A 14,132-nucleotide genomic window follows, 5' to 3' on the forward strand; every position below is an offset into this window, starting at 1 on the left:
TGTATGAAAATACAGGTGGGTGTGTGGCCCTCTCGATTCCTCTCTGTTCTCCGCTGTACGATAGGTTTATTATTCTGTTTGCGGTACAATGTGTTGTTTGATCTTTTCCAGGATCTGCCATCGTTTACCCAGAATGTGCACAGACTGGTGAATGACCTGCGTTACTACAGACTCTGCAATGACAGTTTGCCCCCTGGAACTGTGAAACTATAGTTGCTGCACTGGACTCATGTTTTGATCACTGTAGGGAACGGATCTGTGTTTCGTTTTGCCACCACCTTCTCTCCTCCCTGGTTTCATCAGTACTGCAGGACGCGGTGTCTTGCACATGGGCACATCTTCTTGGATTCACGCACCACGCTTCCTTTTTTTTGTCCTCTCCCAACCCAAAGGCCCCCAGCTGGAGTCAGCACTGTCTGCAGGATGTGTCTTAACGCCCAACCACAGGGCATCTCAGCTGCATGGAAAGTCCTCGTGCTGGGGTTTTGTTTGACTAACGTAGCACTTTGTTGCTTCCAGAGATTTCTGTGGAGTTGTCTTGAGAGATCATGTACGTATCAAACGTAAGGCAGAAGCGCCAAAGACTACTTCAGACATTCGTACCTTCGTGTCATTCCACCTTCTTGCCCCTGCCCAGCTCTTGGAGGAGGAGACTTGTGATGTTGGGACTGTTTTGGCACTTCTGTCACTCCCTTCGTTTTTAAATTGCCTTGAAAACCTCCCTGCTGTTTGTGGGGATTAGAGACTTTTTTTGGGTTTTTTTTAAACGTTTTCTCATCATTCCATTGTGATACTAAAACAACATGCTTAATGGAAATAAAGTGCTTACTTTGTTGTTTTAAATAACTTGTAGCTTGTTTTAGTTTCCTTGCAGGGCCTATTTGTCGCCAAGCTGTTCCACTAGATCAAAATACTGCTGCAGGCGGCAATCTGTAGCCTTTCCCCGGGATCAGGCAAGAGGACAGGCAGCAGGTCCCTGGGTGCAGAAACATCTTGTCCGGGCTCCCAGCAAAGTCAACAGCTCCTGAAGGGTGCTGTATGGAGCTGGTGCACAGTGTTGGCTGCTTTCTCCACTCTCCCATTGCTGTGCTCCCTAGTGTGTTCTGTTATCTGTTGTGATGTTCTATTTGTTCCCCTAGCAGTCTCTTGTCTGAATTGATCAAGAGCTGCCTGCAGGAGGAAAATCTCTGAACATTTGCAGTGTTGCATAGTAGGAGACCTGAGCTGAAGGCCCAGCCACTGGCTGAATGACCCAATAGCAGCATCTGAGCATGAAGTTAAAATCCCAGTCAGACAGGACCAGGCTTTGTAGAACTTTGGAACCTCTGATCTTGCAGCTGGGAAGGATTTTTTTTTCCCCCTGAAGTCTCTGGTCAGGTAGCCCATGTAGAGCATTAAATCAGGCTTAATTACAAGGGCCATGTGGTGGGAACAGCACTGGTCACTGTGAGGGCAGCAAGCCTGGAGGTGGTGTGGTTAACACGGGTTCTCCTGTAAAGCTCTGTAGAAGTGGACTGGAGTGACATGGCTGCTTGTGGACATCCAGGAGGCATCAAGGATGAGTTGGAGTGTAGGAACACTTGCTCCATGGTTTCTTTACAGTTTTGTGGAAAACATCAGGCCGTGCACATGTTTGCTGTTCAGTGATAACACATGCTGTTTGGATAACCTGTGGACAGACAGAGCCTTGCATCCAGTTGGACTGAACTGGGACCAGTTTGATGTTTGTGCTCCATGCCCTGCAGCAAGCAACTGGAGTTGAAAGTTGCATGTGAACCAGAGCCCAACCTGCTCAGACCATGCCTCAGGTACAGTCCCTGCATCCAAGGGCTGTGAACCACTGTCTGCAGAGGTCACAGGTGTGTGAAGACCAGTGCAAAGATGGGAGGTGATTGCCAGCAGACTGCAGAGCTCTGACCAGCCAGAAACTGCACCAGGAGCATGCGGTTTGAAGCAGCCAGCTCTGGAGTAACTCAGCGTCACCATCTGCACTTAATAACCACCAGAAAAACCAAGGACTCCCAAGTTTTTAAGTCTATGAAGGTGTGGTGCAGGCTCCAAACCTGTCAACCTGTCCACAGAGCCTTTCCCTCCTCCTGGGCTGCCACCCTAGTCCCTAGTGCCCTGCTCCAAGCTGCGGTGGGGACAGCACCAAGCACCCGGGGGGTGGTTTCCCTCAGCGATGGGCTGAGGGGACTTCACCTCTTAATGACATGGCTCTCTGGGCTGGTGATGCTTGTGTTTCTTGCAAAACATTGAGTTGACAGAGGGTGAAAGTGCATATTTTTCATGTTTTTTACTTTGCTGAGCATCTGGTCAAGGGCAGCAGCTGGAAGGTGGCCAAAGCCCAGGCTGGAACCTGCACCCCTTGTGCTGAAAGCTGATTCTCCTTCCCCAGCCATCACCAGCTGCAGCACCCAGCCCTTTGCGTGAGCCAGGCAGCTCCCTGGATTAATAGCAAAAGGCACCTGATTTCTGTGTACCTGGCTGCCTTATTCTTCCTCAAAGAATGCTGCATTCTCTACTGTCACCCCTGGTACAGCAGATACTGGAGAGGGGATTTTCCATCCTTGAGCCCTCCAGCTTCTGGCCAGCAAAGAGTCCATTTTGCAAGAGCTGGTGATCTCTGCCCACGGGGAAGCTATGTCAAATGGTTTTGCAGTTGTGCTGAGCACAGTCCCTATGTGCCCCCTAGACTGTGGCTATTGGGAGCCCTGGTCCCCCCACTCCCTGTACTTGGGGGAACAGGAAGGAAATGAGGAAGGAGGTGGAGACCAAGGAGCCAAGCCCAGCCTCCCTGGGGCCTCCAGCCCCCATTAATCACTTTGAGCCACTGTGTGTTGTGCATGTTCCTTGGCTCATCACTTCTATCACAGGTTTAGAAAACAGGCTTGAAGTGGTCAGGATTTTCCATGAACTAGCAGATATTTTAATAGCAATGTTTGTGTCAAGCTGCTCTCCCAAAAGCTGTCTTGGAAGTTTGGGAGGGATAGTAAGGTCAATAGAGTGCTTTCCCAGCATGGGGTCTAGGATGGGGCTGCCTGTACAAACCAGACCCTGGAGAACTGCCTGCAGAGCTGCTCATGCCTTTCAGGAGCAGGCAGAGCTCCCTCACCTGTTTGCTTCAACCCCAAGGCAAACTCAAATCTGAGCTGGAGGAGTGCATCTTTCTCTCCTGCACCCAAGGCTCTGCCCATTGCCGCTTCACAAACTCCCTGTCTTTTCTGCCTCCTTCAGCACAGGCTTGAGTGAAGGAAGGGGCCTCTGTCCCTGTCACCTCTGCATGCACAGGGCTCAACCCCCTCCCTGCTTCCCCTAGCCTTCAGTGATGATTTAAAGCACAGGGGCTCCCCCCTGGGCTGTGCTGCAGGAGACCCGGGGCCTTGCACCCCTTTCCCAGCACACACTACCTGTCCAGGGCAGCCCTGTGTCCCGTGGGGAGGGCACCGGCCTGAGTGCTGCCACTGTGGCAATTCAACAGGGCTGGGGGGTCCACGCAGCACCGAGCTCCCTTGCACCCTAGGCTGGACGGGCTAATGCGGGGTCTGTCCTCGCCTGCACCGTCGGGGTAAAGCACGAAGCAGGTCTGTTTTTTCGCAGGATCTGGGCCCCACATGTCCCTGGGTCACCCGTGGGGTGGTGCAGGCTCTGCTCCCACTGGAGCTCAGCCCCACAGAAGGAAGGGCTCCGTGCCGGGGGATGCTCCAAAGGAAAAGGTTGTTCCATACCGAGGGTGCTCCGTGCCGGAGATGCTCCGTACTGTTCTGTACCGGGGGGGATGCTCCGTGCCGGGGATGCCCTGTACCGGGATGCTCCGTGCAGGCGCGGTGGCCGCCCGGTCCCGGCGGCTGCTTTAAGGGGAGGGACGGAAACCTGACCCATCCCCGGGCTCGGCCGGGCTCTTAAAGCCTCCGCGGGGCGGCCGAGCCCCGCCGCGGCCAGGTCCGACCCGCCGGCCCCGCCATGGGCTCCCTGGGGCGCTGCCTGGCCCGGAGCCTGCTGCGGGGGCAGCCGGGCCTGAGCCTCCCCCCCGGGCTCCGCTGCTACGGCTCCGGTGAGACACGGCCCCGTCCTGTTCCCCGGCCTCTTCCCCGTCTGGTTCCCGGGGACCCTGTCCACATCCTTGTCCTGCCCTCAGTCCGTTCCCCATCCTGCCCCTGGGTTCCCTGTCTCCATCCTCATCCTGCCCTGGAGGCCCGGTCCCCATCCCTGTCCTGTCCTGGAGGATCCTCTCCTTATACCCATCCTGCCCTCCACTGCTTCACTATCCTGCCCTTGGGGACCCCATCCCAATCCCTGTCCTGCTCCTGAGCATCCTATCCTGTCCCCATCCTGCCCTCATCCTGCCCCTGTGAACCCGGTCCCCATCCCCATCCTGCCTCAGTCCCCTGCCCATCCTGCCCCTTGGGGCTCCTGTCCCTGTGGTGCCCGCTGCCCCATCCCCTCCTAGTCACCCTGGACCCCCAGTACCATATCCCTCTGTTCAAGGGGCAGCCCTTCAGAGGAGGTGTCCATTTTATGGGACCTTTCACTTCTTTGCAGTGTGGGTCAGTGCTGCAGTCTCCTGCCCCCCTCCATGCACCATCATGGCAGAGGCTGGAGCTGGTGGCTCCCCTGGCACTGTGGATCCCAAGGGGTTTTGTGTCCCAGGGCCAGGATGGCTCAACCCCTGTGCCATCCCCAGGGTGGGAGTTGTATGAAGCCTGATCACGTCCAGCAACACCCAGAAAAGTGGGTGACATCGTGGGGTCTGCCCCCACCGGCACTGGGGCCCAGCCTCGCAGCCCAGGGCAGGATCCTGAATCTGGGGCTGGCAGGGAATGTCCCGGCTTGGCGGCCTCTCTCCCTCTCCCTTTCCCTCCTTCCTGTCCTGTTCCTCTGGCGGACAGGACTTGCTGTCCCCTGGGGACTTCTGTCTCCTCCAGCCAGTGTGGCTCCAGCAGGGCCAGTGTCAGGGCTGAGGGGGTGATGGTGATGCTGGATCCTACCGTCCCATGGTGCCATGGGTGACAGTGATGCTGGACCCTGCTGTGCCGCAGTCCACGGGTGACAGGGACGCTGGACCCTGCCATCTCACAGTATCCATTTGCTCTCTGCCAGCAGAGGGCTGCGACCAGAGGCCTGTTTTGTGCCAAGGCTGGTGCCCCACTGCCTCCAGGCACAGGGAAGCACCTGAGACTGGGCAGGAGCGATGGCACATGGGCTGGCTCCTGCAGCCTCAACACCAGGAGACGGCAGCTGAAACCAGAACCAGCCTGTTAAAGGGTGTTTCCCAGCCACAGATGTGTTCCCAGCTCCCACCTAGCCTTTGCAATGTGTCCCCTGGGTCTCCCGCGGGACCCTCCCAGTCTGCAGGGCACAGCTTGGCCAGGGGGATACAGCCCTGAGATGGGGACAGGATCACCCCACAGCAGCCGCTGCCTGCTGGAACTGAGCAGTGACACGTGGTGCCTCAGGAGCAGCATGCAGTCCTGTTGCCACAAGCCATGCCCGTGTCCCATGACTGGCGGTGACCCGCGTGCCATGCCTGGCAGTGACACTGGTCCCCCCATCCCCACGCAGCGCCCCCAGAGCTGCAGGAGAAGACACTGGTGCTGGTGAAGCCGGACGCGGTGCAGCGGCGGCTGGTGGGGAACGTCATCCAGCGCTTTGAGCGGCGTGGCTTCAAGCTGGTGGCCATGAAGCTGCTCCAGGTACCCGTTCCCACCGAGCTGTCACCTGTCCCACCTAGGGACCCAGCTCCCCACGCCCTGCAGCTGGCTCAGGGGGTGCCGTGAGGCAGTGCCAGTGGTGGGCACTGGCCAGGTGTCCCCACTGTCACCCTGCACTGCCATCAGGCAGACCAGGGTCTCCTGGACAAGCACTACCAGCAGCTGCGGCAGAAGCCCTTCTACCCAGCGCTCCTCGCCTACATGACCTCAGGGCCACTGGTGGCCATGGTGAGGGGCTGCAACAGGGGTTTTGGGGGTCCTGGGGAGGATCCAGGGGGCTCAGGTGTCCCCTGTCCCACAGGTGTGGGAGGGCTACAACGTGGTCAGGTCCACACGGGCCATGGTGGGGGACACGGACTCAGCGGTGGCGGCGGCAGGCACCATCCGGGGAGACTTCAGCATGCACGTCAGCAGGTAGGGGTGCGGGGCAAGTGGCAGGGCTGGCGGTGGGACCCCACGACCACGGCACCATCCCCTTTCCTGTGCAGGAACGTGGTCCACGCCAGTGACTCGGTGGAGACGGCCCAGAGAGAGATCGGCTTCTGGTTCCAGCGGAATGAGCTGGTGGCCTGGGAGAGCGGAGACCGGGACTACACCTGGGGGCCATAGGGCAGCCCTGGCCGGCACCGACCCCCACAACCCCGGGCAGGACGCCCAGCCCCTCAATAAACTCAGTGCCTCCAGTCACGGCTCCAGTCCCCTCCCTTGGATACTGTCAGGCAGCCATGGGGCCACCAGGGGGCACTGGGGTGGTACTGGGGGCACTGGAACGATACTGGGATGTCCCTAGAGCTCACTGCGGGGATACTGGGAAGCTCTGGGAGGCACTGGGATGTCACTGGCTGGCCGTGAGACAGTACTGAGAAGCTCTGGGGAGGTACTGGGAAGGTCAGGCAGGCACTGGGATGTCACTGTGAAGGGCTGGGCTGTTTTTGGGTGGCATTAGGGTGGTACTGGGGGGCACTGGGCTATCCCTGGGGGGCACTGGGGTGGTACCGGTAAGCTCTGGGAGGCACTGGGTTGTCCCTGCGAAGTGCTTAGATGTCCCCAGGGGGCACTGCGGTGATACTGGGAGGTTCTGGGAGGCACTGGCACATCCCTGGGCTGGTACTGGGAACCTCTGGGAGGCACTGAAATGTCCTCAGAGTACTGGAAGGCACTGCGCTGTCCTGGGGACACTGGGGCGGTACTGGACAGCTCTGGGAGATGTCCCTGTGAAGTGCTTGTGTGTCGCCAGGGGGCACTGCGGTGATACTGGGCAGCACTAGGGGTCACTGGGCTGTCCCCGGGGGCAGCAGGAGGTTCTGCAGGTCCCTGGAAGAGCCCGGGATGGGTCTGGGCTGGCAAGGGGCGTCCGTGGGGTTCCGGGGAGCACTGGGATATCGTTGGGAGGGCCAGCGGTGTCGCCGGGCTGTCACCGGCACACCAGTGTGCCCCTGGGGACACTGGGGGCGCCATGGGACGCCGCTCCAGCCGTGCGCCGTTGCCAGGCAACGCCTGCGACGCCTGCGCATGCGCGGGGCGGGCCGGTTCCCGGCGAGGACTACATCTCCCGGCGTGCTCTGCGGCGGCGCTGTCTCGGCGTGCTCTGCGGTGGGGCCGCCATGGCGGAGGCAGCAGCAGCAGCAGCGTCCCGGCCGGCGCCGGACGTGGACAGCGATGAGTGCCTCCGCGAGTACCGCCACCTCTTCAGCCCCGACATCCTGGCGTGAGTGCCGGGGCGCTGAGAGCTCAGGCCCGCCCTGGGGCCTCAGCTCGGGCCGCTGGGTGCGGGGCCGCGGCCTGGGGTGCACGGCCTCTCCCACCCGCCTTGCCCTGTGCTAGCCTCTGACTGTCCCTTTGTTCCCCAGGGGCCAGGTGGCGTTCGTCACCGGCGGCGGCTCGGGCATCGGCTTCCGCATCGCCGAGATCTTCATGAGGTGGGGGAGCGCGGCGGGGCTGCGGTTGGCGGCCGTGCCCGCGGGGTCTTGGGCCTCCTGGGGAGCCGGTCGGACAGAGCGGGAAAAGCTCCGCTTCCCCTGAGGCGGCTGTGGTAACGTGGCCTGGAAGAGGTGGAGTGTGAATCTAGGGGTAACAGCCCTTAGGAGAGCTATGAACAGGAGGTGCGAGCAGGCCTGCAGGCTGGGGTGTGGAAGGCTGCGGCTGCCCCTGGCACAGCGCTGGGACGGGTCTCTGGTGCCCCGGCCAGAACTTTGCCCCTTCGTGAGTCCTGTAGGCTTGGAGGAGCAGCACTCCCTCCAAGGATGTTGTGCCACCTCCTGCTGCTCACCGACCAAACTCCTGGGAAACCCCAGAGGGCTGAGATGACTGAGAGGAGCTGGTGCTGTGTGGTTCTTCTCATCAGCGTCTTCTTTGCAGGCATGGCTGCCGGACAGTCATCGCAAGCCGGAACCTGCAGCGAGTGTCAGAGGTGAGTCCGTGGGCTCCAGCAGGAGAGGCAAGCAGAAGGGAGAGCTGTGGACACCTGGAATTCCTTCTGCCCTCTTCTTTGGGCAAAGCTGGAAGCCCTGAGATTAGTGCAACAGGAGTGGCTCACCAGTGCTGCCTTGTCTTCTCCCAGCTCCGAGCACTCCAGCACCAGCAGTGACGGGCAGGACAGGTGCAGGTTTAGAGTAAGCTGTACCTACTGCACCTTGCAGTAGAGCTCAATTAATTGTGGACATACCTTCCCCCACCAGGTTTGGGATCTTCTGTTCCAGGTATCACATCACCTTTTTGTTGATGAGACAGAGCAAAACAAACTGTGGGGAAGGTTTGTCAGCAGGGAAGTGGCAGAGCCCAAGGTCAAACCTGAATCTTAGCCTTGAGTAAGGCAAGTCCTCTTTGTCCAAGGGTTACCTGGGCTGGGGGAGGTACTCTGGTCCCCCAAATCTCGTTTATATTGCATCTGGAGGATGCAGGGCTGGGAAGCTCTACTGTGCTGTAGCTACACTGTGGATGGCTGGGCTGAGCAAGCACCCACCCCCGTGTGTCTGACCGCAGACTGGGGTTTGGCTGATCACAGTTTCCATTCCTCACTGTGGCTTGTGCTGCGGTCTCAAGCCAAAAGTGACTGTGGGAGCGCTTTGCGGTACCTGTGTGGGGCCTTCACTGAAATGTAATAATTATCAAAATCAGCACTTGGGAGTGAGCTGGCATGACCCAGGTGCCTGCAGGTGGTTAGTGCTGTCATTTCACATTTTTTCATGGTCACGTACCAGAAAACAAGCCGCAAAGCTCAGCGGCTTTTTGTTCCTAAGGAGCTGGGGTCTTCTGAGCGCACAGGGGGCTGCTTGCCCATGCTCTTGACGCTTGGTGTGCACTAGTTGGGGCTCAAAGGCTGGAAGGGCCTAATGAGCCCGAGCAGAAACGTTGCTGGGTGTTGTACAGGGTTGTTGCGGAGTTTGTGCAACCCCTATGCTTAATTCACTGGGGAGAGTCGTGTTCTTAACGAGCACCGCAGGGCTGGTTTGTGGCAGGCACTGAGCCGCGGAGCTGGCCAGCTCTGCCTCGCAGGCAGTGACCCTGGCAACTGCTGTTCTGCATTTGTCCTTTTGCCTACTGACATTTTTGGATCTAAAGCTTAACTGTGCCTGGGCTCATGTTAAAAATGCCTTGTTTGGGTCCAACCTTTGTACTTGCCCTGCAGAGATGCTGCTCGGGATATGTCAATGACAGGCCACGGAGATAACTGTGCCTGGTGAGGCCTCAGGGTCCTCCTGTTATGTGGCTGGGACATGACATGCAGGAGCTTTCTCTGACTACCCCAGGGCTTTACCTGCTGCCAGGCTGAAGCCATCCGTGTTTAGGCAGGTCTCTCCCATGCCCACAGTATTTTGGATGGGGCTCCTGCCTGACTTCTTCCTTGCCTGTTACAAGATCTGGGTCTAACCCTCACTGAAGGGCAGAGTCTCAGCAAGAACCTCACCTCTGTTATTTTGTAGGCCTCTAAAAAGCTGGTGGCAGCCACAGGCCAGCAGTGCCTCCCTTTGTCCCTAGATGTCAGGCAGCCCCAAACCATTGAGGCAGCGGTGGATGAGGCACTGAAAGAATTCAAGCGGATTGACATCCTCATTAATGGTGAGCTGCTGGGGTGGGCAGGGGGAAGATTTGGTACAGGCTCACTGCTAGGAAGGGCGTTTCCATGCTTGGGGGTTGTGTTTGCCTGGTGTCTGGCTTATGCTGCTTTGGTCTGGGAGCATCTGAGCAGCCCCTGGGAGTACAGAGGAGATGGGCTCTGAAGAAGCAGAGACCTGCTCATGATACATGGCCATCCCTGCTTGCCTGGGTGTGGATTGTCCCTGCTCCCACTGCACCAGCACCCTCCTGCCCTCAGGCTGGCTGTGCTGCTGGGCACCCAGAGCCACAAGTTGTCTATCACCTTATCAGGGCTGTTTCCACATGCTCTCCAGTCTACCCAGATGGTATTGCTTGCCTTCCCTCTTGCAGAAGTGCACTGAACCTGCCTGATCTCTCCTGGCCCCATCTGACTCTGCTCCTGGCTGCTTGTTCTTCAGGTGCTGCAGGAAACTTTCTTTGCCCAGCCAGCGCTCTGTCCTTCAATGCCTTCAAGACTGTGATAGATATTGATACCATTGGCACCTTCAACACCTCCAAAGTCCTCTTTGAGAAATATTTCCGGGTAAGTGGAACCAGAACCAGAAGACTTGCTGGAGAGGCTCCTGGTGGGCAGGAGGTTAGTGTCAAACAAGCCACACTTTGCTCCTGAGAAATTCAGGGAAGTTTGAAGGACAGAAGGGAGCACAGAACCCATGTAGCAAGGGCCAGGGTGCTGGGCCTCTGCCACCACCCTACTCAGATCCAGTCCATTCCATCCCAGGAATGGCAGCCCCTGCACAGGAACCAGAAATCCTGCCTGTACCCAGCCCTGAGGCTTTGACTTTTGTGGCACTTTTCCATGCTCTGCCACCTGCCTGTGAGAAACTGTGATCTGCTGCTCCTTTTCCAGCTCCTCTGCTTTCCCTTGGCCTTTGCTTGTCCCCTGCATCTCCCACCTCTATGGAATGGCCCTGCTGGCTGCCTCAGTCTGGTGAGGCTGGGTGGGCAGTGCTGCCTTGGTGATGGGTTAGTGCAGAGGTGTCAGTGCCCATGGGTGAGCCCAGCTCTCTTGTCCTATCACTCCTATGCGAACCTTTGTGCTGCTCCCTGCCTAACACCACATCTCCTTTCCTTCCCCAGGATCACGGTGGGATCATCGTTAACATCACAGCAACCCTGAGCTACCGAGGGCAGGCCCTCCAGGTGCATGCTGGTTCTGCTAAGGCTGCCATAGGTACCTAAATGCTCCTTGCTGGGGCTCTGTGGGAGAATCAGTAAGGAGGCTGGTTCTTCCAAAATATTGGAATGGGGGAGGTGAATGTAAATTGGTGTGGTTATAGGTTTGGGCTCAGGCTTTTCTCTCCGCCAGGCTTGCTTTTACTGGGCCCTTTGTTCTTGTCCAGTCTCTTGTGGCTTTTTGCCCCCTACAGAAGTTACTGGAATGGCTCTGCTCTCCATTTCTCATTCCCGTTGTAATCCCTTCCCAGATGCCATGACCCGTCATCTTGCCGTGGAGTGGGGACCCAATAACATCCGAGTGAACAGCTTGGCACCAGGCCCCATTACAGGCACCGAGGGCTACCGGCGGCTGGGTGAGGCAACCTGGAACTCCTGTCTGCTCAGTGGTGGCTTGCTGGTATCTGTTTGGGAGGGGGCTGTGACGGACCACCAGTGCCACGCAGCTCGTGGGGCGTGTGATGCAGTTGGGGCCGTTGTTGTTGGGCATGGCTGTACCGTGACCCAGCTGCATGTCTCTTTTGGGGGAGCAGCCCTTCCCGTGTCCTTGGTACTTGTAGGGCACCGATTTTTCTGCTGAATGGCAGCTTTTTATGCTCTTTGACATCATGATGTATTGTGTTCTCACAAAACTCAGCCTGACCACCTGCCATGCCTGATGGTTCAGCTCTTGCAGTCCATCAGTGGCATGTGGGTTCATCCCTGGAGGCTGGGAAAGCTCCCTGAGGTCTTGTCTTGAACTCAGTGTTGTGGTACAAACCCCACTGCTGGGCTTGAGCTCCTCTCATTTAACCATCTTCTGAAGCCTTTTCCTCTGGGCTGTCCCCAGGGCCGTGCCAGGATCTCCTCCAGGTTCCCTGGGGCTCTCAGCAAGCCCTGCGCAAGCAGTGCTGCCATGTCTGGCAGGCAGTGGTGGTGGACAGGAGGTCCCATGGTCTTACCTCACTCTTTCTTCCACCACTTAGGTGGGAAGTTTGCTGAGGAAGGAGGCCAGTTCGACATGATCCCCCTCCAGCGTGCAGGGAACAAGACGGAGATCGCCCACAGCACGCTGTACCTGGCGAGCCCCCTCTCCTCCTATGTGACGGGAACCACCTTGGTCGTGGATGGTGGGAGCTGGTTGACCTCTGCCAACAACTTCCCCGCCTTGCTGGGTATTGCTTCATCCTCTGCTAAACTCTAGGTGACGTGCATTTCCCACTCTGTGGAAATAAAGCAGGGCTCATGTCAGCCTTCTTCAAGTGCCTTGGTCATCTGGTACCAGCACCAGGCTCTGCCCCTCCTGTGTTGGGGCAGAGGGGACAGATGGTGGGTGTCAGGGTTTCTGGATGAGGGCAGCCAGCCCGAGTCTCGACATGAAAGCACTTTTTTCAAGCCTTCCTCTGTTTTTCGGAAGGTGGAGCAGGGTCTTTCCCCATGCTGTTATCAGAGCAGGCACCGAGTAACATGGGGAACATCTTTTGAGTCTTCATGGATGGTTCTGGGGATTACTTGGGAGGGGCAGGAGAAATTGCTGGGTTTTTCCTCTGAGCCTGGGGTTTATGTGGTATCTCTTCTTGTCCCTGCTGGAGGATCCTTGTCTGGACACTTCTGAGTGTCCCCTGAAGCGACATCATTCCCCTCTGCTGTGCCTCACCAGCAGGACTGGGCACAGAGGGTCCTGACAGCTTCTGCCTCTCTTTTCTTCCTTGCATGAGGTACTGCGATGTGTCTTGTGTTGCAGCTGAACTGCATGCAGGATTCTGCAGAGGTGGGATGGCAGCTGACACCTGGTTACTGGGGCTTTCTGGGAGAGGGGTCTCCCTTCTTCCCCTCACCCCCTGCCTGGCAGCCCCCTCCAGCCCAGCAGGCCCGGGCAGGACTCTGTACCTACTCCCTGCTGTCTTGCAGATTTCTGGACTGCAGGAGCAAACAAAAATCAATGATGGACAGCCTGAGACTGACCGATGGACAGAAACAAGATGGAGTGCTGCTGCTCTGGAACATCTTGGGGTGACGTCTCACAGTGTCATAGCCAATAGTTGCTGCCGGTGACTGGTAGTTACACTGATTCTGCCTCGGGGAGGAAGTGCTGGGGTGCTGGGTGGGGAGCAAGGCCACCCCTGTTCTGTGGTGTGACTTTCTTCTGAGGTGATGTGGCAGAGGGTGCAGGGACAGTGTGGGGTGTGCAGGCTGTGACGTTCACTGTCCATTTGTGTCTCCTCTGATTTGCTCTCCTGGCCTTTCCCAAGTCTCCAGTGGTGCTGCCCATGGTTACCTGTCCTGTTCCTCCTCTCTCCCCCATTTCACCCTGGGAGCTGCCCAAGACCCCCAGCAGCAGCTCCTTTTTGAGAGGGGAGAGTAGTTCAGCCTGTCCTGGGCTGAGATCAGCATTTTGGGGACAGCTCTGGCTTGGCAACAGGAACTGGCAGCTCTTGAGGCGGGGGGGGGGGGGGGGGGGGGGGGGGGGCGGGGAACAAGGACCAAGCTGGCCCTTGGCGGGGGAAATGGCCCTGTCCCCTCTGGGGGGTTCCTAAAGGGGCAGCAGCCCCTAGAGCAGATTTAGCTGGGGTGTCCTTCTGGGGGCAGAGGTGGTGTGAGGTTGGAGCCCACCAGAGCTGGCTCTGTATGCTATAGTACTGTATCTGTTGGGAGCCTGGAATGTCCAGTTGTCTGTCTGCCCCCCAGTCTGTCAGTCTTGTGCTGTCTCCTTTCTTCATACAGACACTACAGCTGAGGGTGAATCAAGGGCTACTGAAATTCAGTCCTTTCTGAGCTGACTGATGCAGGGGCCGCACCAGCTCCATGCTGGGCTGCCGGAGCCAAACATACCCCTGGTGCCAGCACCTCAGGGGCACACACACACACCCCGCTCGTGTGCTGCGGCCTCCTGCTGCTGACGGCAATCTTTAAGCTTATCCTGAATTCCATAAAGCTTGTTTTTCTACTTGATTGTATTTCCTACTTGATTGTAGACTTGCCAGGATTTGCTCCTTCCTCCAGGCCACAAATAAAGAACTTCCGCCCTGAGCTTAGACCCTTCTCATCTGTTTGCCTGGGTTGATCCTGCGGCCTTTGACTGCTGGGACCTCAGAAAGGTTTGCTGGTGCTTCTTGTCCTCGGTTGAGCCGGCAGTGGCAAGAGGAGGAGATTTAGGAGGCAAGTCAT

The 14,132-nt window shown here is 57.8% G+C and overlaps 3 protein-coding genes across 5 annotated transcripts in view; all 3 read left to right on the plus strand.

Moving 5' to 3' along the window:
* Positions 1–846, plus strand: part of XPO6 (exportin 6) — a 51,220-nt gene extending 50,374 nt beyond the window's left edge. For both annotated transcript variants that reach the window (XM_065850631.2, XM_065850632.2), the window contains exon 24: positions 112–846. In XM_065850631.2, the coding sequence (XP_065706703.1) occupies positions 112–213 (102 nt within the window). In that variant the 3' untranslated portion in view covers positions 214–846. The remainder of the gene's footprint in view (positions 1–111) is intronic.
* A 3,058-nt stretch (positions 847–3,904) lies between these two features.
* Positions 3,905–6,394, plus strand: LOC136108737 (nucleoside diphosphate kinase, mitochondrial). 2 transcript variants are annotated; one of them, XM_065850842.2, is made up of 5 exons: positions 3,906–4,054; positions 5,563–5,693; positions 5,838–5,939; positions 6,013–6,125; positions 6,200–6,394. In XM_065850842.2, exons 1-5 carry the CDS (start codon positions 3,964–3,966, stop codon positions 6,318–6,320), a joined length of 558 nt encoding a protein of 185 aa, XP_065706914.2. In that variant the 5' UTR covers positions 3,906–3,963; the 3' UTR covers positions 6,321–6,394. The 2 variants fall into 2 exon arrangements, with proteins under 2 accessions (XP_071671399.1, XP_065706914.2); XM_071815298.1 differs by lacking the exon at positions 5,838–5,939 and having other exon boundaries at positions 3,905–4,054.
* Positions 6,395–7,167: 773 nt separating this feature from the next.
* Positions 7,168–13,422, plus strand: DECR2 (2,4-dienoyl-CoA reductase 2). The gene is given in 10 exon segments (XM_065851055.2): positions 7,168–7,212; positions 7,214–7,419; positions 7,562–7,630; positions 8,070–8,121; positions 9,635–9,770; positions 10,208–10,332; positions 10,890–10,983; positions 11,237–11,341; positions 11,951–12,139; positions 12,876–13,422. Coding segments are annotated over 10 exon segments (1,056 nt in total). The 3' UTR covers positions 12,911–13,422.
* Positions 13,423–14,132: the final 710 nt, after the last annotated feature.

This window comes from Patagioenas fasciata, chromosome 15 (assembly GCF_037038585.1).
Source record: "Patagioenas fasciata isolate bPatFas1 chromosome 15, bPatFas1.hap1, whole genome shotgun sequence".
Taxonomy (NCBI): Eukaryota; Metazoa; Chordata; class Aves; order Columbiformes; family Columbidae; genus Patagioenas; species Patagioenas fasciata.

Bases quoted from the DNA above. Each gene is read 5' to 3' on its own strand.
- LOC136108737 (XM_065850842.2), top strand. From the start codon at position 3,964: ATGGGCTCCCTGGGGCGCTGCCTGGCCCGGAGCCTGCTGCGGGGGCAG. The intron at 4,055-5,562 runs GTGAGACACGGC...ATCCCCACGCAG, and splicing joins GCTCCGCTGCTACGGCTCCG to CGCCCCCAGAGCTGCAGGAG. The intron at 5,694-5,837 runs GTACCCGTTCCC...CACTGCCATCAG, and splicing joins TGGCCATGAAGCTGCTCCAG to GCAGACCAGGGTCTCCTGGA.